We start from the raw sequence: 27,394 nt of genomic DNA, 5'->3' as shown, positions 1-27,394 counted from the left end.
AACATAATTTAATTTAAAATGCCACAATTTAAGTCAAAATTTCTTATGTTTTCAAGATATGCCATGTTTTTATGAAACATGATTGAATATATTCTTCAATAAATGTGAAGACATGTCAAGTATAATGCTCACTAACAACCTATAGGGATGGTCTCCTGCAGTTTTTTTTTGTAATGAGCCCACATAAATCATTCATTACAAACTCTACCCTATATTGGCCCTGGTGCTTGGAGGCGGTGTAAACAGAAAATGGTGCACAAATGAAATTGGTGCCAAGCTGCATCTCTCTTCAGATTTTCAGAGCTGTATGTATAGATCCATAATAATTTAAAGGTACAAATCAGTTTTGTAAAATGCTTGGTGCCTCATGGAACCTCTCACTTAAGAAAGGAGATTTGACAAACTTAAGTTATAGACTGGTAGGCAAGAATGATTGCATTCATTTCTTCTTTTAAAACTAAGTTCTTTAAAGAGTCATTGTCACATGACCATTTAACAGTTGAAATAGCAGGTATAAGGCATTCTTTCACTCCAGACTCCTGTTGTTGCCATCCTGTAACCAGTGTGCATGCATACCCATGTTGGTACATCTTATGATTTTCGACCCTATTGTAACCTCTTAACTAAAGTTAAGGATTCCACCATTTGAGAAATCCGTGTGCTTCCAGATCCTGTCTCGCCAAACAAAAGGTAGACGTGAAGGTAGAAGAATCCTAGCTCTTTCCCTCATTAAACAATATATGGTTGTATTGGTACAGGTGGAAAATAGTTAACTGTTTATATTATGCAAATACACAAGTATGACATGGTAAAGAGTTGCTATATCAACTAACATAAATATTTTTCTAACCAGCAATGTCCATTTTCTTCCTGGTTTTATTGCTGGTGTTTGTTGTTGGTTTAGTAAAGATTACATTCAATAATAATAGAACTTTGGTTACACATGTGTAGTTTTATGTGAAATACTCTTTAACAAACCCATTTTATACTATCTTTATTGGAAGACTTGGCTAGTAAAAGAGCAGTTCATATCATTTACAATAGTGCCTAAAGCACTGGCTTGCTTCATTCTTTTTACGTGTCATTGCAAAAGGTGCCACTGTAAACTATATAGAATGGTGACCCAGAAATCTATTAAATGTGGGCTTTTCAGAACTAAAAGCATGACTTAAACATCTGCTACTTTATATCTGTAGATGAATTAAGATCCTTTTTTTCAAGTAAGTGAAATTATTATTCATCAAACCTGCCCAAGAAAGGATTAATATGAACTTATAAAATCTCTTAAGTATGAAGTAATCATTTTATGCTTTGCATAGACTTGAAACTATTATTATTACTTTTTCATTTAACATTATCCTAATTAGAAACAACTTGATTGTTAAATCATTCCTCTGATAGCTTTGTTCAAAGTAAAACAAAATCAATTAAAGTATATGTGATATAAAAAAGTCACTTACAACTTGATTGAAAATGGCCAGGTCTTGGCGTCAGGTATTCAAAATACTATAATTTCTCAACCCTGGCTCCACCTTGGTCAATATATATGGTAAATTCATGATGGCTTTCATATCCTTTCTATGAGTGCCCAAAATTGTACTTCTGCTCTAAATGAAGGCCAATGCTTTATTTGAATTTACTTTGATTTCCTTACTGTCATGATCTTTTACAAAACTCAAAATGCTGTTGAACATTTTTATTGCTTTATGGAACTGCATTCACACTTCCAAGGAATCATGTATTTTAACCCTTAGAACTGGGTTTATCCACAACCTTCAGAGTCTTTCCAATAAATGTACATTTCAATTTGTTGTTTTTTCCTCCCAAAGCACATTATCCCAAAATCATTCATATCAGATATCAGCTGTCTGCCTTTAACTAACTTGCACTGCACTTTCTCTGTAACTGTAACACTTTATTTTGCACTCTGTTATTGTTTTATCTTGCTCTGCCTCGATGCACTGTGTAATGCATTGACCTGTATGAATGGTACACAAGGCAGGTTTTTCACTGTACCTCAGAACATATAACAATAATAAACCAATTTACCAATTTAACCTGTCTTCCTGAGGTCTTTCACTGCTGTGTACCAAGCCCCTTCATTTCTCTGACATCAGCACATTTTGAGAGAATGGTCTCTATGTCCAAGTCTTGATTTATCTTTCACAAAAAAATGGTGCTGAAGCAATTCTGCAGACCAGGTACAATCTGTAGAGGGAAATGTACAGTCAATATTTCTGGTCAAGACCCTTCATCTGGACTGAAAGAGTAAAGGGGAGATGGCCAGTCATCCATTTCCCTCCATAGATACTGCCTGACTCACTGAGTTCCTCCAGCAGCTCGTTTTTTGCTCAAGATTCCATCATCTACAGCCTCTTGTGTTTCTGTCTTGATTTATCTAAATGTGCAGAGAACAAAGGTGGACTCAATACTCACCCTGAAGGAAATTATCCCCAATCCAACCAGTAACTATTGACCCTGGCCTTCTCATTCTTATCCATTAACCAATATTCTATCAATTTTTTTTCCTTCTCGTCTGTCATTTTTATATAATTACATACCTACTCACTAACTTTCTTCAAAGAATTGTCAAAAATAACGTCTCTTTAATGAATTTACATAGGCCATCAAATTATAAACTGATTTCATAAAAAATCAATCCTCTTTTAAATATTCTAGTCTCTCCTTCAATTGCCTCTGAGCAATTGAAGTACAGTAATTCACATTCTTGAAAGTTCTCAAATTTAAAATAATCTTATTTATCAAATTAATGTGTGCCATTTGAAAATTACCTCCTCCATCTTTTCTTATTGTTTCCCTGAGAATATACCACACTTAACTGCAATTAACTTCATCCAGCACAACTTGGATGCACTGCTAAGCTGCTTTCTAAAAACCGATGTACACACAAAATGGAATTTTGACAATTCCAATTCTCTTCTACCCTGACTCCTACTTGAAAGTTCTGAACTTGAACAAAGTTCCATTCACCCTTCACCAATGTTTCCTGACTGGCATTACTTGATGGTTTCAAAGACCTTGACTTTCAAGTTTTAATCTTTGTTTTCATCTCCCACTCAGCACTTTCCTTCCCCAGTTCCTCCAACCAGACAGCCCTATCACATATTTGCAGTTTTCTCTGTTTTGCCTTCACAGGCCGTGCTGCAGCTGTCCTGAGCCTCTGCAGAAAATACTTTCTCTACCTATCTGCCTCTCTCCTCCTTTAAAATGCTCCTTACCTGAAGGGTCAGAATAATATCACCTTTTGTAGCTGGTGTCAGATATTTGACTGTTCCTCTCAGGAGGTTTCTTGGGATTGACAATGACTTGCTTTCATTCTGGTTCTGTGGGTTCTGTAGCGACTAACGGGGCCAATGTGGGAATTGCAGACTTTTTCTGAGATGGGGTGGGACATGCCTGATGGGATGAGCAGGTGGGTAGATTTTGAGGTGGTGTACTCCTTCTGCCATTTACACTGGTTACTGCATGCCCCAGAGTATAGATTTGAGATTCTCACTGCCATCCTACATGCTCACTTTGAGTGGACGTGGGCTAATGATTCCCAGGAGTCTGTAGCATTTTGCATTTTTTTCAAGGAGTCTTTGAGAAAATCCTTCAATATTTTTCTTCTGCCAACTGTTAATGTCTTACCATGACTGATCTGGGCACAGAGTGTCTGTTTCAGGAGTCTGTCATCAGCTATTAGAATGATATAGCCTGCCCAATAAGGCTGACTGAATGTAGTTAGGTCCTCTGTGCCAGAAGTGTTGACCTGAAGGTGGATGCTGATATTGGTTTACCTATCCTGCCAGAGGATTTTGCAGAGGTGGCATCGGTGGTATCTCTCCAGTGCCGCAAGGAGCCTGCTATAAGTAGTCCAGGTCTCAGGAGGCCAGGGATCACTGCTGTCCAGTTTAGTACAGCAAGTTTTGTACAGGTTTGAGGTCTTGATCTTCAAATGCCTTCCCTCAATCAGCCAAGGCTGTGCTGGTATACTGAAGATGGTAAATTTCTTCTACAAAATCTGCCTTCACTGAGGAGCGCCTAACAAGATAGGGGAAGTGATCTAGATATTCTAGTGGTCCAGGCTTCTATGAACTATTACTGTCAGAGAGTGGTGATGTACAGTAAAGGCAGGTTGGTAGATAATCTTTGCTTTGCAGAAATGTACGGCCATTGCCTCAGATGCTTCAGTGAACAAGTTTACATGACTTCAAACCTGGTCTTCAAATTACACAATTGCAATCATTGCTTGCGTACTGCAGCTCAACTACTGAGGTTGGGGCCAACTTGGTTCTGAACTGGAGGCACTGAGAATTGAATGAATTTCCATTCGCCCTGTAGATTAATCCAATTCCAACATAAAGCTTGTTGGAGCTTAAATGCAGCAGACGGCAAGAAAGATTGAAAAAAAGTGTCAGGACAATGATGCCCCAGTCTGCATTGCGATTATCCTATATTCAAAATCCAGCAAAGGGTATTTTTAAAAGAGAAATATTGAGTTTAGTTTGTAAATACTCAATGTTAGTTTTCTTGATGTCCATTGTGTCCTTTTTACTTTGAATCTGTTCCCCCTGAAAATGGAAACAACCTCTCTCTGTTATCTACCCCAGTGTAGTCACCTGCATTTCTATCAAAGCTCCATTCAACCTTCTTTGCTCCAATGAGAACAACCCAGGTTTCTCCAGCTTAATTTTGTAGCTGAAATCACCTCATCCCTGGAACCACGGATGAGAAGACCTCAGTCGTTATGATTGGTAATAACATCTTCTCCTTGCTGACTATCAACACAGGTGCTCCTCAAGGATACGTGCTTAGCCCACTGCTCTACTCTCTCTACACTCATAACTGTGTGGCTAAGCACAGCTGAAATGCCATCTATAAATTCACAGATGGCACCATGTTGTTGGTAAAATCTCAGAGGAGGCGTACAGGAGTGAAATAGATCAGCTGGCTGAGTGGAATTGCAACAACAACCTCGCACTCAACATCAGCAAGACCAAGGAATTGATTGTGGACTTCAGGAAGGGGAAGTCAGAAGAACACACACCAGTCCTCATTGAGGGGTCAGCAGTGGAAAGGGTGAGCAGCTTCAAGTTCCTGGGCGTCAATATCTCAGAGGACCTATCCTGGGCTCAACACATCGATGCAATCGTGAAGAAGGCACACCAGTGGCTTTACTTCGTTAGGAGTTTGAGGAGATTTGGTACATCACCAAACACTCCTGCAAATTTCTATAGATGTACGGTGGAGAGCATTCTGACTGGTTGCATCACAGCCTGGTATGGAGGCTCCAATGCACAGGATTGCAAGAGGCTGCAGTGGGTTGTAGACTCAGCTCCATCACGGGCACCACTGAGGACATCTTCAAGAGGCAGTGCCTCAAGAAGGTGGCATCCATCACTAAGGACCCTCACCATCTGGGACATGCCCTCTTCTCGTTACTACTATCAGGGAGCAGGTACAGGAATCTGAAGACCAACAACTTTGGAACAGCTTCTTCCCCTCTGCCATCAGATTTCTGAATGATCCATGAACCCATGAACACTACCTCATTATTCCTTTCTTTGCACTATTTATTTTGAAATTTATAGTAATTTTACGTCTGCACTGTACTGCTGCTGCAAAACAACAAATTTCACATCATTTAAGACAGTGATAATAAACCTTATTCTGATTCTGACACCATTTCAGTAAATCTCTTCAGCATATTCTTGAGTATCTTCAACACCCTTCCTAAATTGTGCTGACCAAAATTGGATGGAATCAATGCCAAACGGCTTTGAATGGTGGTGGTGGGGGGGGGGGGGGGGGGGGTGGGGGGAGGTGGAGGGGGGTGGAGAGGGAGGCAGGAAGATGAAACAAAGTATAAGCTTATAAAATATAAGCACATAATATGCTCAGAAATATAAGTGTGGGTGACTAGCGAACATACATTAGAAACAGTGCAAGCTTTTTCAACCTTTCCTCAGCAAGGATTTATCTCGATAGCATTTAGGCACAAACTATGAGGCAGAATAATTTTTTATGCATCTAAATTTAACCTTTTGCAATGAAAATGAAATATTCCTTTAGTTCAAGATCAAAACATGAATTCACACTGGAAAGAGAAGCACTACCATGCCAGGAATTTCCTTACAAATGACCAAATGCTCCACAGTTCATAGGTCAAGCAAAACAGCAGGGATGATTCCATTTGCATTTTATAGACGTAGTGAGGTTTGTAAGAGTTAAAACCATTTTCTATAATTTCATAGTTATAAGAGTCCTAATTAGAGCTTTGTATATCATGATGGAAAAATAATGCTTATAAACATTAACATTTTCCTCTGTTTTTCACTATAATATATCTGTAAAACATGGCACCAACAAAAGAGTATTATTAATAGCATAAAACTGAATACTGCAGATATTACAACACTCTATAGATCAGACTAGTAACAGATTTTACAGCCTGTTTGGGGTTTAATGCCTTTTTAACATTATTTTAAATACAACTAGTAAAAGATTGTTGGCATCCGTGTAAGATGATACCAGTAGTAGTTAAACATCTATTATAAAACATCACTTGTGTTACACACCACATTAACAGCAATTTTCCTGGTTCTTAGAGTATTACATGGTCTCTCAGTATTTGTATGTTGTGAAAGTGAATACATTTTAAGAACAAGTAACCAGAATTTTTTTATTCATGGTCATTGTGTGAAAACTGTTTCCTCATTTCACTCTTCTACTCTTATAGTTTTAGGTCCAGTTCTAAAATTGTGCTTGTTTAAACTAGAACCTGTCACCATCCCTCCCTTTCACCATCACATGCAGAAGCAGTTTATCTGAACCTACACTACCAAGTCTCTTTATCATTGTAAATTAGATCCCAACCCTCTAATTGTAGCATTTGTACAAACTCTCCCCATAATTAAACTCTTTAATCCCTGGCATTCTGCTAGGGTGAATCTTCACTCTATCTTGCCTGACATGAACAGCCCAAAATTGAATTCCAAACTGAGTGTTTTGCTTTGAATATAATGTAATGAAAATAATTTCAGATTGAATTTTTAAACCACCATGTAGTTCAGTGAGAAAGCACAGTCTGAAACATCAAAATTTTACTTTTGGAGAAGGCACCGCAAATTCCCTCTGGTCCTCGTTACAGATTTCATCTTAGACATTTGTACTTGAACAGTGAAGCTTGATAAATAATCAACTTCCTCTTTAACCCCTTCTCATCCAGTAATGGCAAAAGTTTTATCTCTTTCAAAAGGAAGTAACAGGACATTTGCTAGTTAAGGGAATCATTAATTTCTTCAATTTAATTCACAAATACTTGGATTTAAAGGCATTGCCAGGAATCAACAAGGCTGCAAACACCAAATATTCATTACGTAAACCAATGAATACAAATAAGAATGGTTGTCAACAGTCTTGTAGTCATAAAGAGTAATGTTAGGATGTAGGGGGAAAGTTTCACTCTTCACAGTAGACCCAGTTGTGCCTTAGGCACTTTAGATAATGAACTGTTTGGGGATCAGCAAGGAATCACTTGTTTTTACAAAAGTTTGTGCACTTCCTTTCTGAGCCAAGTTAATTGTACACACAACAGTAACAAACAATTGCACTCCCTTGTCTACTTTTCAAGTACGTATAAGTTACCCTGAATCATTGTGACATCAGCTGACATCCCCCTGATGTGTCAAAGACCATAAAAGCTGTCAGGAATACTGTGAATTCCAACAAGCAACAAGATGCTGCATTTGTTTTATTCTGTTTTTTTTAAACAAAGGACTAGAATAATAAGTATGTGTTCTTGCACTGGAATGTAAAACCTGAGAGCATTCTCCTCAATCTAGCAGTTGATTGTATACCATCTTCAAATGTTTTAAGCGGCAGAGGCAAAGCACTACTTGCATGCTGAGTTACTGCCCCTCATCAGTATTAAGTCTCTGCTGTAGACTGACATAAGCCACAGTAGATAAGCTGCCCTAGTGACTGACATGTCTTTTTTTATTAACTTTTTTTTAAGTTACTTTACTGCTTTGCTTGCATCTGTAACAAACACAAATTTATCAGGAAAAAAAAGAGTCAAATTAGCATTCTTGACTAAAAGGAGAAACAGCAAGGCATCCACAAAAAAATAATCAGCTACCTAATGTCTGGAACAAGCTTAAACTCTCTGTAATGTGATCCTTACATGAACCATAATCTCCTGTTTATTTCCCCTAATGAGGCAGGAGTTAAAACAGTTGACCTGATCAGATTCAGATGGCAGCCCTAAAGGAGTGAGCCCCCTGCTGTATCTTGGGCCCGACACCCTTTGTTACCTCCAAGTGAGCTGAGACCAGGCTGTGAACCATGTAAATAGGAGGTTTCCAGGTTAATGAAAAGCCATAACTTCGTCCCAGTGCCGCTGTGGAAGACTCTTTGCTTGAACCATGGAAGCACATTCTTGCCACAATCAACTAATAAAGCTAAGCAAATGTGTTAGGTTCTAGGGGAAACAAATGACTTGGCTAAACATGGGCAGGAAAGTAAATATCTTCAATAAATTGAAGCGCTTAAGTGGAATGTATTTCTTTGGAAAAGAAATGTATTGATTTTAAAATTCAATGCAAACAAAATCACAAGCAAAAATGGTTTGTAATCTCAAAGTTTAGGCTTGATGACAAATGTGATGCTTGATTATTGTTTAACTTGCTTTTGTGAACTCTGAAATGGAAATAATTATGCAAATCAGATTTGCTTTAATCGCCAAACTTAATTTTCAATACAAATTGATCATCATGTGCACGGATGGTAATACACCTCACATTCTTCATTCATGTGTAAATGCAAAAGAATTGCCAGAACCATATCCTTTTAGGCCTACTGTGAAGCAACTGATGTGCCGGACTGAAAGTGGCATGCAGGAGAATGAAAAGTGGGAATTTAAAATTTGCTTTTAGCCATCAAAGTTGATTTAACATGAAAATTACATTTTTTTTCCCAGGAACACTGGGAAATTGCATCAATTCATGAACAGCAGTCTCAATGTCTCCACATTTCATTGTCTCTCATGCAACTACTATTTTACACTGTATTCAATTGTAAGTAAAAATTATATGATGTGAAGCTCTGTTCAAGTTAAACACAAGCTGCACTGGCTTGTAAACTGTAACCAAAATCTAGTTAAAACAAGGCAAGAAGTTGGAATGAAAGGAGTTAATGTACAAGTGATGTTACAGCACATCAACTTAATGTCGAAACAGATTTAAATGGTTCAATGCATATGATGATATGCAGCTAAGTTCCTATTTTGTTTTAAAACCTCTGATCGAAAAATGGGATGTAATTTAGCTCATACTTAACATAATCCATCAACAGTCAACTCGTACCCCCACTCTCGACACAATGTTGGCACTGGTATGAAAGAGAATTTTGTTCTGATTAAAGACTGATGCATGCACAGCACAGTAGGTCTAAATCACAGACAGGTCCACATGAGTTTGTATCTAAAGTTGGGTTTGTCTATAGAGATAGTTAAACAGTATTTACTTTGAGGCAGAACTTTGCCTTGATAAATCCTTATAGTCAGTTTGAAAAATAGATAATTTCAAAAAAGTAGACACATTGCCAATGAACATATAGCACACTATAAACTGTAAATCATGCAAAGAAAGAAGAAATGTACTAATTTTGTTGATGACTTCAGTCCTGAGAGGATATTGTTGGTATTATTATTGAAGAAAATGTTAAAGAAAAGCATAGATCTTTTGTTTTCTGACAAAACTAAAAATGAACAATTTTCCAAACTGACTCCATTTCAGAATAAAATTATAAAATTCAGAATAAAACAACAATTATTTAAGCAAGTCCTGGCAATAAAAATCAGCAGCAATATATTCTGGATGACGTCCAGTAACAATCAAACTTGCTCAAGCAAAGCCTTACCTGGTTTTCACCACATCGAGGGGATGCATCAGGCAAATTTCCACAAGACCTAAGTAGATGACAGAAAGGAAAGTGAACATCAGCACAAACAAAAGTTTACACTTCACTGCTTATTATTGTGTAAAAGTTCAAATATGAAAAATGAAGCAAATTGAAGCATTTTTGTCTAAGTTATTCATCCATGGGATGCAGACACTCTTGACAATGCCAGCATTTATTGTCCATGCCTAAGTACCCCTGAACTGAGAAGGCAGTTCGGAGTTGAGTTGTCACCCCAGTGATGCTAGAGTGGGTAATGACTTCCCCTGAAGTCCAAAAGTGAACCAGATAAATAGGTTAAACTAATAATGGAGCTATATGCAAGAAATTACTCTTACTGCAGGCTACATTTTGAGATCTAATTGAATAACAATTCTGCTAAGCTGATTTGGAGGTCAATTTTGGGCCCATTTAAAACTTTGGTACTAACTATTCTTAAAAATTTGCCATTGTGTATCAATGAGCCCCAAATGCATATCCAAAGTAACATTTTGACTCTGTGCGACCCCCTTTAAAATTAGAGATACAACATGTTAAAGTTTTTGTGTAGTAATAATCAATGTACCTTCTAACACTAAAGACTTCCACAGACTAATCAAATTTAGTATTGTTTTATAAAACTATTTTATAAAACCTGAATTTTGGACCTGAATTCAAAATATGTATTCTATTGATTTCATGTATTAGCATGCTTGGAATTGATTCAGATGTTATTACGGAGCTTTAACAATACAATAACTTGCATGCTTATATCATGTTTATTATGGAAATAATGCCTCACAGGTAGACACAAGAGAAAAAGACATTGTAGCTGAGAAGCTGGGAGGACCAAAATTTCTTCAGGTAGGTAAGCTCTGTTAAAAGCACCCTCTTAAATATCTATAAGGACAAAGGAACAGGGAACTGGAAACACTGCCATTTCAAGGAATAGCTGAGTGTGATGGATAAACTAAAGACCCTGAAAACATAACAGCTGCAAGACAGAAGACTTGCAATCCAGAACTAGCCATGCCTCTAGCCAGCCTAATCCAGTACACCTAAAACAACACCGGCATCTCCAGTTAGGACACATCCAATCAGGCCAGACACTGTGTAATCATTCAACTCTCACTCATCAGCAAAGTGATGGAGGGGGTCACACACCAGTACCAAGAGATGCTTATTGATAACTTGCTTACTAATGATGAAATGTATTATGCCAGACCAGACTTCATCACAACCTTCAGCCAAACAAGAACAAAACAGCAAAATTGCTGAGGGAATTGGCCCTCACATTAAGGCAGTATTTGTTTGGCAACAAGGAACTTTAAATAAACTGGTCAATAAGAATTTTGAGGGAAAACGTCAATTGCTGGATTCATATGTAGCACAAAGGAGATAGTTGTTCAAGGCTAATCTTTTTAGCCCAAATACTTTTAGGCAGGGGCTCTTCAGGGCAGTATCCTTGGCTCAACCATCTTCAGCTGTTCCATCAATGGTCTTCTCTTCATCATGAGGTCAGCAATGAGGACGATCACTTATGACTACGTGGTATTCATTGATATTCACAATTTCTCAGATTATGAAGCAGTGCATATCAATATGCAGAGAAACCTGAATAATAATCAGACATGGTCCAAATAAATTGCAAATAATATTCACACCAAGAAAAGGCAAGTCTAATCGCTTCCCTTTTACATTCATTGGTCTTACCATAACTGAATCTACCACTATCTATGTTCTGGAAGGCCACCTTAAATCACCTCCTTAAGCATTTACAACCTTCACTAGCAACATACAGTGGCTAAAAAAAATGCTGGAGGAACTCAGCAGGTCAAGAGGCATCTGTGGAGGCAGAAGGGTGGTCGACATATTGATGATATATGGTGATATTTTATTCCACAATAAACATGCTCTCCCCCTCTGTGGTGTCTACTGCTCTTCGAGCATGTCCAAAATGTTGATTATCCTTCTGCCTCTACAAATGCAGTCCAAAGCGCTAACCTCATCCAGCAGTTTGCTTTTTGCTCCAGATTTCAGCATCTGTGGCCTCTTGTGCTTCCAATATACAGTGACTGTGGTATGTGCAATATACAAGATGCACTACAGAAAATTAGATTCATAGAGTTAAACAGCATGGAAACACATGGCCCTTTGGGCCAACTTGTCACAATGATCTTGGCCCTTGCCAACCAAGGTGCCTACCTGAGCTAGTTCCATTTGCCTGCTTTTGGCCCATATCCCTCTAAACCTTTCCTATCCACGTACCTGCCCAAATGTCTCATGAACATTGTAATTGCTCCTGACTCTATCATTTCCTCTGGCAGCTCATTGCATGTACTCACCATTCTTTGTGTGAATAAAATGTGCCAAAGCTTCTTTAACAGCCTCTGTTAAAAGCACCCTCTTAACTATCTATAAGGACAAAGGAACAGGGAACTGGAAACACTGTCATTTCAAAGCTCCCTTCCAAGTCCTTTATCTTTTGAAATAAAATTGCCATTCCCTCAACATATTAGACTTCCCGTCCATCAGCACAGTTGGAGAAAGTAGACTGCAGCATTTTAAGATGGCTCAACTGCCAGCTTCTCAAGAATGATAACAAACAGTCAATGAATTTTGATCATGCAAGCAATGCCTTTACCCCAATAAAAAGGTGGGAAGGGTGGATTAGAGGAAAAGAGATCTGAACTTGAAGAAATGCACATTTACACAGAACATACAACTTCAGGACATCCCAAAGGGATTCACAAGGATAGTCAATATTATAATATAACCACAGATGGACAGAAAGGTCCAGGGATCATAGCCCATAGTTCCCTGAAAATGGCAATACAGCCAGATAAGGTGGCAAAAAAGGTATTTTCATAGGTCAGGGCACAGATTACAAAAGTTGGGATGTTATGTTGCAGCTTTACAAAACACTGGCAATAAGCACCCATCCACACTAATCCTACAATAATCCCATTTTATTTTTCCCCATATACTCATCAGTTCCACCTAGATTCTAACACTCATCTACACAGTTAAGGCAATTTACAGCAGCCAATTAACCTTCTAACCGGCGCAACTTTGGGATGTGGGAGGAAACTGGAGCACCCAGAGGAAACCCAAGTGGTCACATGTGCAAACTTCAAACAGACTGCAGCCAAGGTAAGGCAGCACCTCTATTAGTTGCACCACTGTGCTGCCATAGGGGAGTCAGGTGGCATTCTAGACCAGGAGACCAAAACTGCAAAACCAAATGTAGGTCCAAGGGAGAGAGAAAGTTAAAGTGATAATGGTGAGAACAACAGTGAGTTCAGGGTGGTTGGAAAATGTTATTCACATTTATTAGTTGTTTATGATATAGAATGAAGCTATTCTCAGAGACATCACATCAATCCCATTCCTCCACACATTTCCATGTAACTCATTAGTCAAAACATCATAGAGTCATACAGCATGGAGAAACTAAAGTCTACCATTTCCACACTGACCATCAGGCACCTATCCACACTCCTCATTTTTCCTCATACATCTCCATCTATTTCACCCATGCCCAGCTAGCCCCCAACCCTGTCCTGATTCTCCTGCTACTCATCTACACCAGCATCAATTTATTGTCACCAGGTAACCTGCCAACCAGTGTGTCTTTGGCATGTGGGAGAATACTGGAGCACCCAGGGGAAACTTGATGGTTGGCATGGATTTGAAGGCCAAGGGCCTGTTCTCTTGCTATTTGACTCAGGATCTTGAATTAAGAGGGAGAAAGAGAGGAGATCAAAGGTGGAAAGCTGGAAAGCTGGAGATGAGATCAAAAGGGAGAAATAGCAAGGCTCCAGCAGGAGGAATTGAAGGGAGGAGAATACAGAATACAGAGAGGATACAGAAACAGAGGCTGAGACAAGGGAGGAGGACTGGAGGCAGGTGAGCCAAGTTGTCGGAAAGGACAACAATGACTGTGTGCCCAAGTGGAGAGAGGACCATGTCTCCAGGCAGGAAAAAAGGGATGAGGAAGATGAAAGAGGATCAAAAGGGAGCAAGGACAGGGGACTGGAGTGAACTGGAGATCAGAGGACAGAGACAAAATCAGAGTTCAAGAGAAAGGATAGGGAATCATTGATAAGTCATGAGCACAGGGGACTGGAGGAGGAATAGAGAATCAGGGGTGGGCTTTGCAGGCAAAGTGCATACCCGGCACATTCGGCTAGATTCCTCAAACTGTCCTCCTCAAATATCATGGATATACCCACATCATCTTATTCATATCTGAAAAATATTATTGTATGCTTTATAAAGAGTGTCACTCCCTTGGTAATTATTTCTTTCACATTTGTCATTGTATAAATGCAACTGTTAAAATATATGCTACTAAAATTTTATCTCACTACAGAGTGCAACCTACATTTTCTGTCCTGGGTTTCTTTTTTAATCTCCTGCCCTGATATCCCTGATACAGTTTAGAGATCTCTTTTTCATCCACCTGAACAGCCAGCAGACTACATAGCCAAAAATTCATCACTGGCCTGTTGCTCCCAAGTATGCTGGCATATAACAACGAGTAAAGAACTGGGCACAAAAATCAGAGTAATACTGAAGGAGTGCTGTATTGTTGTAATCTCAAAATTCCAACATTTTATAACTCAAAAGCATTTCAAGAATATTAGTTAGTGAGGCAATAACAGCACCTTGCAATTTCATGAACTGAATATTCACAAATTGAGGTGAAATGCAGATAAGTTACTGATATTGTTATCATAGTTACAGTTTAGGTGAATATTGAGGATAATATTATTTCTCTATTTACATACAGTGCTCATTCTGAAGGTGCATTGTTTACAGAGGATTACTTTCCTAATATAATGAAATTGCCAATAGGTCTGTTCAAATTATTAAAGCCTAAATATAGTCACCTGAGCCAAAGACATGTAATATTGTAAATCAGAAAACCTTCACACATAAAAGGTACAGTAAGTAATTGGGGCAATTTTTGTCCTTTTCAGGTGCTTTAATGCCATTGGGTCTGTAATATGGTGTCCATATTGTGCACATTTTTGTGGGGTACCTGACTGGAAGACAAATAGATGCATGCAACTACCACCATCAATGAATGGAAATATGCAGAGCAGGCAGATCCTAATATTAATCAGTGTGTTAGTGAATCATGCAGGAAACACCCTCCCCCTCACCCCCACCCCCACCCCCCAGCAACCTGCACTCTTTAATGGGGTTACCATCATATCTGGTTAGTTGATGATTGATTTCACCTGATAGTTTCTATAATTCCGTAAAGCTTTTGTGATTTCTATAGTTGTTTCACACTGCAAAAATCAACAGGAAACATCACGGCAACAACTGAAAGACCTTGGCCTGACTTGAAGGATTCTGCACAAACCAGTATCTCCCAGACATAGGTGCATTGTAGTCCTTCCCATCAAAATGTATTATGACTGGGAGAATAGCAGAACAAATGATTGAAGAAAGGAAACAACTGATGAGAAAGGAATTCTCAATCAGAGACCATGTACATCCAAGATGTCAAAAGCAAATGTCCTACATGAACCTCAGTAAGGAATGATCTGCAATGTATCCATAGTTCATTAAGGATCTCCTCCTAATTGATATCTGCTACCTGCTGTGGTTACATCTGCCACCTTATAGCAGAACAAGGACAAATTGCTGGCAACTACAAGGTTGGCTGCTTCATAAACATTTATGTTTCTAGTTACTTCCATTCTAAATCTGAAGATAGTTGCAGCATCCATAGTTTGCATAACAGCAGTCACTGAGACCTTTTATTCCAAGAGAGCTAATTATTTTCTTTTTTTATTATTGCCAAAGAACTGCAAGCAGAGAGTAGTGTAGCTAGGACTTCAGATTTCGTCATGTTGCAGGGTGCTCTTGATGGGACACACATAATTCCATGGGCAATGCATGTCAATTATCTTCTATAATAAAACCAAAAGGGAATCCACTCCCTCAGTGCCCAGCTGTAGTATGATCTTTGGTACCACATAAAATTTGACTAAGCAGACCACAGCTCTGTCATAACAATGCTTCAGCTCCGTGGACCAATCCAGAGCAGCCTTGCACTTTGGGAGGATGGAGCGAGGGGTGGAATCTCAATAATCATGATTGAATGCTATATTTTGCATCGTGAGTAAACAACTCTTACCATAAGCTGTATGGCAAGCGACTGAGGAGAATGCAGAATGAGGAGAAAGAGAAAGAGGAGAGGAGGAGAAAGAGGAAAGGAAGAGGCAACCAAGGCAGCTCCTAACTCCCTGGGATCTCCATCAATAACTCTGGTGAACGTGATGCCAGAAGCTGCAATCCCAATTCCTCATTCACCAACAGCCCCATACCATTTCTTCCTTTTATCGCTGAGCGTCACAAAAACAATTTTTTGAATGGAATCAATGCCATAATGCACTTAACAGTCAACTGATCATGCTTTTGGTTTTCCTTAGGACCTACGTTATGCCTTTACCTGCCCGAGATATCCTGCAGTACCTGGCTTTGAATAATAATATTGAGTAGCTATAGCCTTGAAAGACCAGCTTCAGAGTGCATGGTCTCAGCATGGTTAGAGGAAGTCCAGGCAGGCTGACTGACAGGAAACTTAAAGGCAATGGAAGTGTGTCTGGGTGGAAAATCAAGTGATGCATTCCTGAGAGGGAAAAATAGGTTTATGCACTATGGAGACAATGGTCTCCATAGTCCATAGTTTCACCGAGGGCAACATCTCAACAATCAATAGTGCAGGTTAAGCACATTTCACAATTCCTCCATCCATTTTTGGGGTCTACTGCATTTATACCCACTATCAATAAAACAAAGTAACAACTTAATCATTCTGAACAAAAAACATACGACAGAATTATAATTCCAAACTCTACATATCTCATTCCACCTTAAGCTCTTTCACTAATGAATATTTTTAAGATTTGGATTCTGTTTCAAACTGTTTCTTCTTCCAGCTTAACTAATGATCAATCACCTACAGGAACGTTTGTAAGATTTGGTTGACCTCTTCGGCCAGGATATTTTCTTACAATTTCCTTCTCAAATTAAACACCTAGATGACAGAAAATTGTTTGTAGGTTTCTAAAGATGAATCAACCAAAAAGTCCTGCACCTTTGAAAATATTCTTCACTGTTCCTTACTCTCAATATTTAAAAAGCAAGCTGAAAATAAAAATGTTTTAACTTTAGAAATAAAAATGGAAGCAAATGCCAGTTGAGTCTCGGAATAAACTGCCAGGGAAACCACTGAAGCAAATATCATAGATGGTTTTAAGTAACAAATAAATTTTATTTGGAGACAGAAAGGGATTTGAGAAAAACAGTGAGATAGGGATTAGGCCAAGTTGTTCTAGAAAATATGCTTTTGTTAGGACCTAGTTTTTGTCACCTAAAATACTCAGGACAAGAAAGTCAATCAGGTGACATGTTCTTAAGCATAGTGGGACCAAAATAATGGCAAAAAATTGATTGTTAATCACAACCAGTTGTTATGCAGCCTCATGCACAATGAATAATTGAACTGCACTTTTAGGTGTGTGTTATGCAAATATGCCTTATGCACCTGGAGCATGAGTAATTACCTCAATCATTGTACAATACATTCTGGATGTCTCTCCTGTCAAATTGTTCAATGTATATAGAAATAATATAATGTGCTTGCCACTCATAGCACTAAAAAGGAGGAACAAGCCCTGCATCTGCACTACTTAAAGTGGAAAAAAAGTAAGCATGCAAGTTTGTTTGACAGACATATTAACAGAGTTGGTTGTCAGCCATGGGAAATGAATATTGAAGCTGCAATTATTTGGTAGCATTCTGAGAATTTCTGTGAAGTCTTTAACACACAAAAGTGGATGCTTTGGTGACAATTCCATTGGGCCTCTGGCACAACCAAATAGGAGAAGATAGGCAGAAGGTCAGGCCTACTGCATTGAGGAGCAATGCTCCTACCTTAACTCGGCTGATAGCAAAACCACCAGAGGTTAAGAGTTCCAAAAACAGTTATACAGTTATGGCACAGATCATCAGCAGGCAGAGCCCCAGCCACATATCCACACCTGAGCTATTTTATCCACAGTTGAAGGTCCTTGTCACCTTAAACTCTGGATGATTTCAGGCAGCCACAACTGATATCTGCCATATCTCATCCTTCGAGAAGGTGCAGGGACACACAGGGCTCTACGTGTCAATTCAGAGATCACTGTCAAGCAGAAAGACGTTTTCTGAATGTGCAGACAGTAAATGACCACTGTTGTGTCATCTTTATGGTCACACTCATTCATCCAGGAAACTTCTGTGACTCATCTTTAATCATTTCACTGTACGTACTTTATTACAGCCAAACAAAATTTTATTTGACCAATGTTTATGGAACAATATTCTCACTTGGAAAAATATTTTCACTTTTCTGCATGCTCACTCATTTGCCAGATTGTATCTATTCCCATTACAGCAAAGATGTCTCATTCCAAATGGAACAATGGGCCAGGATGGCGACTCTTCAACACCTTCAGTGCCAACTTGGGACATGCAATAAATGCCCACCTGCCAATGACGCCCATCATTCGTGAGTGAGCATAAATAAAGAGAAACCTGAATCCCCTGTGTAAAAATGCATCTTATTAAGGAACAAAACAAATATATGGTGAAGAGCTGAGAAATATTTCTGCGCAATGGGAAGCCATGCAATGATTCACAAGGAAATTCTTCCACTGCTATTCAGATTCTGTGTTTGTGTATATATTTGACTGGAAAATTTGCTACATTTGCATTTAGATTCCAAATATACAAATACACTTTCAGATCACATCAGGAAATCCTCAGTTTGAAGACATTTCTCATGTTGCCTTGATGGCAGGTACAGAAAGATTACCATGCCAAACTGAATAATGGAACAAGGAACAATCACAACCAAATATGTTTTGCCCTGGAAAAGTATTAAGTTTCAGACCAGACAAAGAACATATTTCACTGAATTGATGATTTACTAGCCGACATTTATTATCTTCATTCGAGTCCCTGGGAACAGGCCACAGGGCACACATTTCCATGTTATGTATTTGAAGAGACAAATATTGACAAAAACTACTGGATTTCTCTTCAGACTTTCTTTGCAAATCTACACTTTAAGAGGATTTGTTCAATAGTCTCTTCATTCCTGCAGCTGCCTGAAGACACTGGTTGTGTAGGATAGATCTGACAGGATTCTTCTCACTAAATCTGTGACATACACCAGTGTTTGTTCTACAGATCTTGATGATGAGACATTCTGTCAAAAGCTTTCTACTAGTTTGTTCAGGGCATTGTCCAAGAGAATTCACTACCTTCTCCTTTTGGGGAAGCCTCAGGGATCCTCCAACATTGACATTAAAGTTACATTTCTGGAATTCCATCTCCACAGTGAAGAGATTCTTAATGAATGAAATATTTGGAGCAGTGTCAACACAGCAGAGAGAATCTAAGAAAAACACTAACTGTGATCCACTAGCCAAAAATCTGCTGTTCCACAACCAAGATTCATTACCACTTTGAAGCATTCCACACATCTGACTTTAAAATTCAGCCAAGGAGCAAGAACTCAGCACTCCATTATCATTGCAAACACTATAAATCAACAACCGGGCTGAATCAGAGCTTCTTGAGATGATATATGGTTCAAAGATGAGTGAAATTTCAAAATAACTATATTTGTGCTTTTAAAGTTTAATGTGTAGTTTCATTTTAGTTTCTGTGTTGCCTTAAATTAGACACATTCATTTCATGGTAATGACAATAATATAAAATAATTATAAGAAAAAGGCAATGAATCTCATTAGTTTTAATGAGTGCACAACATTATGCAATGGTTTCATTCAACACACATTATACAGTGAGGAAAAAACTCAAAGGAAAAATAAAAATCGAATGACTTAAAGTAAATAAAGAGTTCCAGAGTAAGATTTCAGTTCCAAATAAAATGAATAAAGTGCATTTTAAAAAATCATAAAATTTAAGATAAACAAAAATTGTAATTAAAATATAAGTAATAAAGTGATATAATGCATAACATTTGTGGTAGACTATAACATAATTAATTTGCCAGCTCACCTCATTACCAACCTGGTCACAACTGACTCTCTATTGTAGCCTTCAGGGCTCAATTTCCCTACATGAAATAATCAATTCACTTGGTAGAGGCTCCATGTTGTAAGAAATCTCATTTAGATCAGAACTTAACAGTCAAAAGATTGATTGACTGCATGAGATTTGAATTCAATTACATGCTTTAATTGAGAGCCACAATTTCTAACAAGAGAATTCTTAAGGTAAAGTTATTTAATGTCTTTAACATAAGGGATTGCCTCAACCTATTCACTCTTTCCTGAACTGCAGCACTCAGTTCAGTGATGAATGATTGTAATTCAGTTCATTTGGAGTTTGTTTGCTCTATAACAGCACATTATTACATGCCATGATAAAGAAACTGACATTATCAAAATATGATGGGAGTGAAAATATATGCAAGAGAAACAATATAAAACTCAGTAAATTCTCCTAAAAGTCTGAATATCATTGAGATATACGTAATAAAATATACATTTTAGTTGCTATCTAATAACTACAGTTCACACATGTGAAAATACTTAGAATAAAATGCTTGGTTTTTACTGAACATTTTCAAAACTTTTCCTAAAATTACATGGTGCAAAAGAGAAATCAATAATCTAGAAGTGCACCATTATATTTCTACAATTGAGTGAAAGCAATATATTGTGATGTATTTGAAGTTCACCTTTTTAAAATATGTTGTTCTAAATCTGAGAAGGACTGGCACAAATAATCTGTAATCTCAGATTGTCCATCATGCCATAGATTTAGCTGTAATACAGCCAGTTGAGCAATACACTTTGGCAGCAAAAGCAGATTATTACTGTTAAATAAACCATTTGACCAGCCTTGGAATGATATTATACATAGTGTCGGGAAACATGAACCAACCCACTGAAGAAGTGAATATGAGAAGTTGAATAGTGAAGAAGACTAAAAAGGTGAAAATATTAAAGGATTAACTCCCCAAAATTACAAAGATTCAGATATATTATCTAATTGGTAGGTTAGGTGTGCTTTCCAGGTGAATCACGAGAAATACACAGTCCTTATTCGGTAATGGAAATATATTTCATCAGCTAGTTTTCATGCAATATTGTTGCAAATCGATATTCAGCATTATGGTGAAAATGAATTCAGAATCTAAATAATAAGTACAACTAAGTCATTATTATTTCAAATCTCAGTCCCTATTTGTTACATTATGCACACACTACGATCTATATTGGTGACAGAACAAATAGCACAATTAATTTCAATAATGCATAGAAAGAGGACAGGTGATTATTATTAACATCTGATGATGGTGGACCCACTAATAAGTAACAAAAACAAAATATATTTTGATTTCAATTTGCAGCATATTACAAAATCCGGAGTGATCTCATTATTCAAAGGAAATTCACTGCAAATAGCTCTGAAGTATGGCAGCAAAACAGAATCTATCAGTTTCCACTGTATTTTCTATAGAAGGAAGAGAAACTTGGCTCTTGGAAGATCTAATTCCTCATTCCACCCAAGCATACCTTTTAACACTTTAACCAACATGTTAATACCAATCTGCACAGCAACAGCAACATATCCCTCATGACCAGACAGGAATAACCACCATCTTTGGTGCGAGATATTGAAAACCAAGTTGTGTACTTTTTTTTTAGATGTAATAGTCACTCGGCCTCTTAAGGCTGCCCCACCATTCAACATATTACCTCTGATCTGCTCCGATCTTCATCTCATCTTCGTGCAAGTTCCCCATCAGTAAGAGGTTTATCAACCTTCTCTTTAAACTTCTCCAATGATCTATCCTCCACAACCATCCACAGGAGGTAATTCCAGTGGTTCACACCAACCTCTAAGTTTCTACACACCCCAGTTTTAAATGACCGCTTCCTTATCTTGTAGTGGGGTTAAGGGTTACGGGGAGAGGCAGCAGAATGGGGTCGAGAAAAAATCAGTCATGATTGAATGGTGGAGTAGACTCGATGGGCCAAATGGCCTAATTCTGCTCCTTTCCCTTCTGGTCTTATGGTAACTGTGTCCCGTGTTGAGTAGAAACTCCTCAACATCTATCTTGTCATGCCCCTTTGGGATCCTATATGTTTCAACAAGATCAAATCTCACTCTTTTAAGCCCCATATTTGTGTAAGGAGAAGAACACATTTACCACCTAGCATAACCACATTATTTACATGCATAAGAATGGATATCTTATCTAATCCATGTGAAGATAATTATGGAATAGATAGGCTGAAGTTAATTTATCAATGCTAGCTCGCTCTTTGTAAGGAAGAGAGCATTGTTACGATAACCAGTTTATCTATTCCCTAATTATCATTATATGCATCGGATAAAATATCTCAGTAGGTTCCTTCTTGTTCTATTTCTAAATAGAACATGTAGTTTATAATACCATAATATATCCCGTGCAGTTTCTACCAGCTGTCAAGATTATTGGAGTATACAAGACCAAGGACATAATTGCAGTTGAATCGACTACGTGCACATTGAAGTTGACCAATTAAGAAAAAATTCACTAAACAAAATTGCCCTAATAAGCATTTTACCATTTTAGATGGTAAAACTCTTCAAACACTTTTGGAAATGGCCACCTTCTGATTTATATCATGTAAGAAATGTTGTCATAACCAAAAATAACATTAGCTATCATAACTGATCTATTTGCATTTATCATTGTGTCTCTCATCTATTTACTGCAGAGCTCTAGCTAGAAAATAGTGATAAATTGGTATTACATAGGTCCCAATATTGGTTGTTTTTAACCACAAGTGAGATAGGGATAAGAAAATCATCTTCACTGAAGCTATAGAACTGTGCCAAGGGAATGTTGCACTGTTGGAGATGACATTTTTTGGAATAAGACATTAAACTTCTGCCTCATCTAGTCTCTTGGGAGCATGTACTATACTACTGCATGGACAGTTGCCAGGTCAGTTACCTCTGATGTCCTTGCCAATATTTATCACTTATTTAACATTACTAAACCAGATTTTCAGGTCATTGCTGTTTGTGGAATCTGTTCTCTGCAATCTTGCTGCTGTGTTTCATACATTATAACAATAACTACACTTCATAAGTACTTCATTTCTTGTAAAATACTTTCAGATGTCCTGAAAGAGATGCAAAAGCCCTTATTTAAATGCAAGTTTCCCTTTCTTTCCAAGGCTCAAAACTAATTCATAATAGTTAATTTAACTTCTCTATGTACTGTGATTACCTTTAACCCTATATAAGACTTTACCACATACTGAAAGCTATCTATCAATTACACCAAAATCCTTACACAGAACAATCTTGTCCATCTTCTCTCTATCATTCAATATTATGCTCTCAGATGAAGGAGCAATTTTGGAGGGACATTAATTCAGGTGGGGCTGAATACATAAGAATGATATATGGAAAGGAAAATTATACATGGCAATATTACACAAAGCAAAATATTCTTCAAAAATAAGGAAATCTAAGCATTGATCTGGTGGTAAAGCTGAGAAACATTTTACAATACAAAACAATCTTTTACACAACTACATTTAAACTGTGATTGCATCTGTGCTCACTAAGCCGCAATTGGTTTTATTTCAAAAAGAGTTAGTTCCAGTTTGACAGCAGAATAATCCATTGTGCAATACCTGGTATATAACTCCTTCTCTTTAAAAAAGCATTCCATTGAGCTTATAGGAAAATAAGAATATGTTCCAATAGTATATATCAGCTTTGTTGTTTGATTTTATAAATGACGGAATGCTTTTCCAATATCCTCCAAAGTTCTTGATTCCACTACTTGTCTTGAAAACACCTGAAAGTCAGTTTTTCCATTTGAATTCAAATATTTTTTATTCAAGATTGAATCATATTGAAGGAAATTACTTTTCTTGAAAATAAATAAGTGACAGAATCAGCCTCTAACAGAAATGACCAACTCCACTGTACGAGCATCAAAATTATGAACCATCACATTTGATTGCTCGCACACCAATTGGTCAATGACCATGAGCCATCATGTATACCACTGCCATTGATAATTTACACGTTAAAGCTTCCGAGAATTAACTGTCTGTATTTCATCGAATGGTACATATAGTAGAAATAATAAAACATACAAAAGTGAACCATTTAGGGTTATTACATTCCTCTTAAGATGAACATAATTAATTTGATGTAAACAACTAGTGAATGAAATCATTGCAACTTTTGGCCAAACTTACATTTCACTCACCGATTCTGTTATAAAGGGGTTTATAACATAATGATCATGATGACCTTGACTGGAATGTTATAATCCTAAAAAGTTCATGCACCCCATGTAGGCAAGAAAATTAAAAATGCTTTTGAATCAGTTCTCCAACAACTCATATTCTGTTTCAAGTACAAGTTGAGGCACCAATAATCATTTTACAGTATCATGCTACAGATCTTCCTGGTTGAACCAAGCATTTCAAAGACATAAAATACAACATTGCCATAGCCAAATGACACATCCCTTCTATCAATGAGTACTGAAGAGGACATTTTCTAAATGTAATTGAAGAAACTGCAAAGGTCAACATTAGGTTACATAGTATTAGTGCCATCACAGCTGTGGCCGATTCCATCCATATTGAACCAATCTTCTTGCAATGAAAATGTGTAAGTAATATTTTTCTCCTGCATACTTAAAAACAGCTTGATAAAATCCTTTCCATGAAAAAGCGGACTAGTCATGTGTCCCTAAGCTGTTGTAATTCTTGTTGCTTGGTTGATCTGCGTATGTGGATATCTTTCCTTCAGTAGACATGTTTAAGGTTCTCTAATGAATACAGCTAACGGCTTACGGCTGCTTCAATTGTCATCTCTTTTTCTTTCTGTCACTTGTTTGCCCTTAAGGGCCCTAATGTCTTTAAAATAGGCCTCCTGGCTGGTATTTAACTGCCTTGTCCAAAGGGGTCTGAAGGGTACAATAGATCAAAGGTGTGCTGGCGACATAAAAAAACAGCTGTCATTCATTTACCTTTAATTAAGTACATCTGACCATGGAGGTTTCAGGCCGCCTTTGTCGCCCTTTTATCCATGTAATATTGCATACTTATCTTGGAATACAAATATACTCAATTTAGTATAGTATCATGGTTATTTTTTAAATATCATGAACCATGTTGAGAATATAACTCTCCATATAGTGACAGATCTATATGGTAGAAATGCATGCTTTCCCACCCAGAACTAATGACTATGTTAAATTGTTGATGTGACAAACCATTAACTAAAATCACAACTGCTTGTCTTATTATGAGATACCCAAGTTTACTAACAATATTCAGCAAATTTCCAAATGATGTAGTTGCCACTAAGATCTGAAGCAGTTTAAGTTTTCTATAATGACGGATAGGTAACACGACATTTCCTTGTACCAAATGTTACATCTGTAATTTTGTCCCATTTTATGCCTTCCAGTTAAGAACAAATCATATTTTCAGTGTGATCCATGAGAAACACAAGAAAGAAAAAAATCAGCTTGCACCCATTCCCACACTTAAGTGTCCAAATGGATTCCAAAATGAAAGGCAATATTTCCTCAAGATAACTTTCAATGAGCTGGACATGTTGATTTTTAGAGACAATCTGGAAGAAAATTAGGTTTAGCAAGCCAGGACTGAATACATTGCTCATCCAAAAGAATAGTGCTTTATTGGATCAATAGCCTTATCAAAGTCAGTAAAAAGGAAGTAGTTGTTGAAATGATGAGAAGCCCAGAATCTAAAGCTCGGAGTTATAAGGAATAAAGTGTACAATATAATGTTTTGAGTAAATCTTGCCATACCTGGTTTAATTTAGATCATTTTGTATCATGGCATAACTTCCAAACTGAGCATTTACTACTAATTAATATATCAATGCTTAGATAACCAAGTAAGACAAAATAGTGGATACTATCTCAGTTTATAATTTTGAAGCTTTGATTGAGAGATCTTTGATACTTAAGTGTTGAAAAGGATACAGAGCTGATGCAGGTGGCTGAAGATAAGGTACAGATCAGCCATGATGTCAGTAAATTGTAGAGCAGCCTTAAGGTCTGAAGAGCTCACTTTATTTCACTATTTCCAGCATATCCAAGACACTTCAATGTCATGGAAGTAACATGTTTGGTTACTGGATTTGTCTAATATTTCTAAATCATTTAACAAAATCTTGATGAAAGCAATATACACCATGAAACCAAACTCTGGGACCGGATTGCAATTTGCTGCCCAAAGGTAAAATTGATTTTGAAAATTGCCTTCTGTTATATTCATCACAGGCTCTGTAGTTCCATTAATTTCCAGAGAAATCAAAATCAGCCAATTTCTTTCAACAGCAGTTGATGCACAAACCATTTCACATCTGCAGAACAAGTGGAAAATCTATTCTGAGGAGCTGATCACTAAAACTGGGGAGGGAGAGGCTAAAAGAGGACGAATCATGTAATCAATGACCATTTCACAGATCATGATGTTCACAATATCAACATCATAAATATTATTATTGCAATAACTATTAAAAATAAGAATATTGTGCTTTGGTGGTAGATGATAGACAAATGTAGTCATTTATGATCATTTGACATAAAAGGCTTTGGAGTTTTTGCTTGAAAATGTAAAGGTCAAAATTTCTGAGCATGGCAATCCAACCAAGTTGTTAATCTCACAAATGTTATATAATGTAATATTAACTTGGCTAAATATTGTTGATTTTAATTTTTAAGTTGGGTTCCAATATGGGTCATAACATTTTGTTCACAAACTAAGATGGGGACATTTTAAAGTATGTTTTCAAAAACAAACTTGTCAGACGTTTAATGATAGCCTTAACATTTGGTCTTGCTCAATTTGCTCTGCAACTCTTCACATATAAATTACAATGTTATGATGATTTACAAACAAAAATTGACTAATTATCCTACTTTTTAACATTAGAAATTATGTGGGTCATGCTTTAAAAAAACACTAAAATAGTTCGAACACTCAACTGAGATAGCCAAAGTATTTAAATATTTGCTGTTAAATGAGTGAAGTAATATCACATTAAAATATTAACTTCTGGAGTTACTTATTTTAGCAGTTACAGTTTTAACCAAATTTCTGGGTTTTGCTGTATTTTTCTTTCTAACTCAGGTTAGTAAATTACAATGACCACCACCTGACATTTGATCAAAATTACACATACTACAGTACAATTATAACAACGAAATTAGGCATGCAGTGTTGAAATGATGAATTATTAACAATGTCACATTGCTCAGTATCAGGCTTCACTTCTGTGTTCAATTCCAGGAAAAGGTAGCACAAAGTACTTTAATCTCTGTAATTGGATTTTAATCCAGAAA

At 37.2% G+C, this 27,394-nt stretch overlaps 1 protein-coding gene across 2 annotated transcripts in view; it reads right to left on the bottom strand.

Moving 5' to 3' along the window:
- Positions 1–27,394, bottom strand: part of slc25a21 (solute carrier family 25 member 21) — a 349,901-nt gene that overhangs the window by 85,124 nt on the left and 237,383 nt on the right. For both annotated transcript variants that reach the window (XM_052038253.1, XM_052037425.1), the window contains exon 3: positions 9,925–9,973. In XM_052038253.1, the coding sequence (XP_051894213.1) occupies positions 9,925–9,973 (49 nt within the window). The remainder of the gene's footprint in view (positions 1–9,924; positions 9,974–27,394) is intronic.

The sequence above is a fragment of the Pristis pectinata genome, chromosome 1 (genome assembly GCF_009764475.1).
Source record: "Pristis pectinata isolate sPriPec2 chromosome 1, sPriPec2.1.pri, whole genome shotgun sequence".
Taxonomy (NCBI): domain Eukaryota; kingdom Metazoa; phylum Chordata; class Chondrichthyes; order Rhinopristiformes; family Pristidae; genus Pristis; species Pristis pectinata.
The sequence above is the reverse complement of the archived record's forward strand: the minus strand, read 5'-3'. Positions and strand labels throughout refer to the sequence as shown.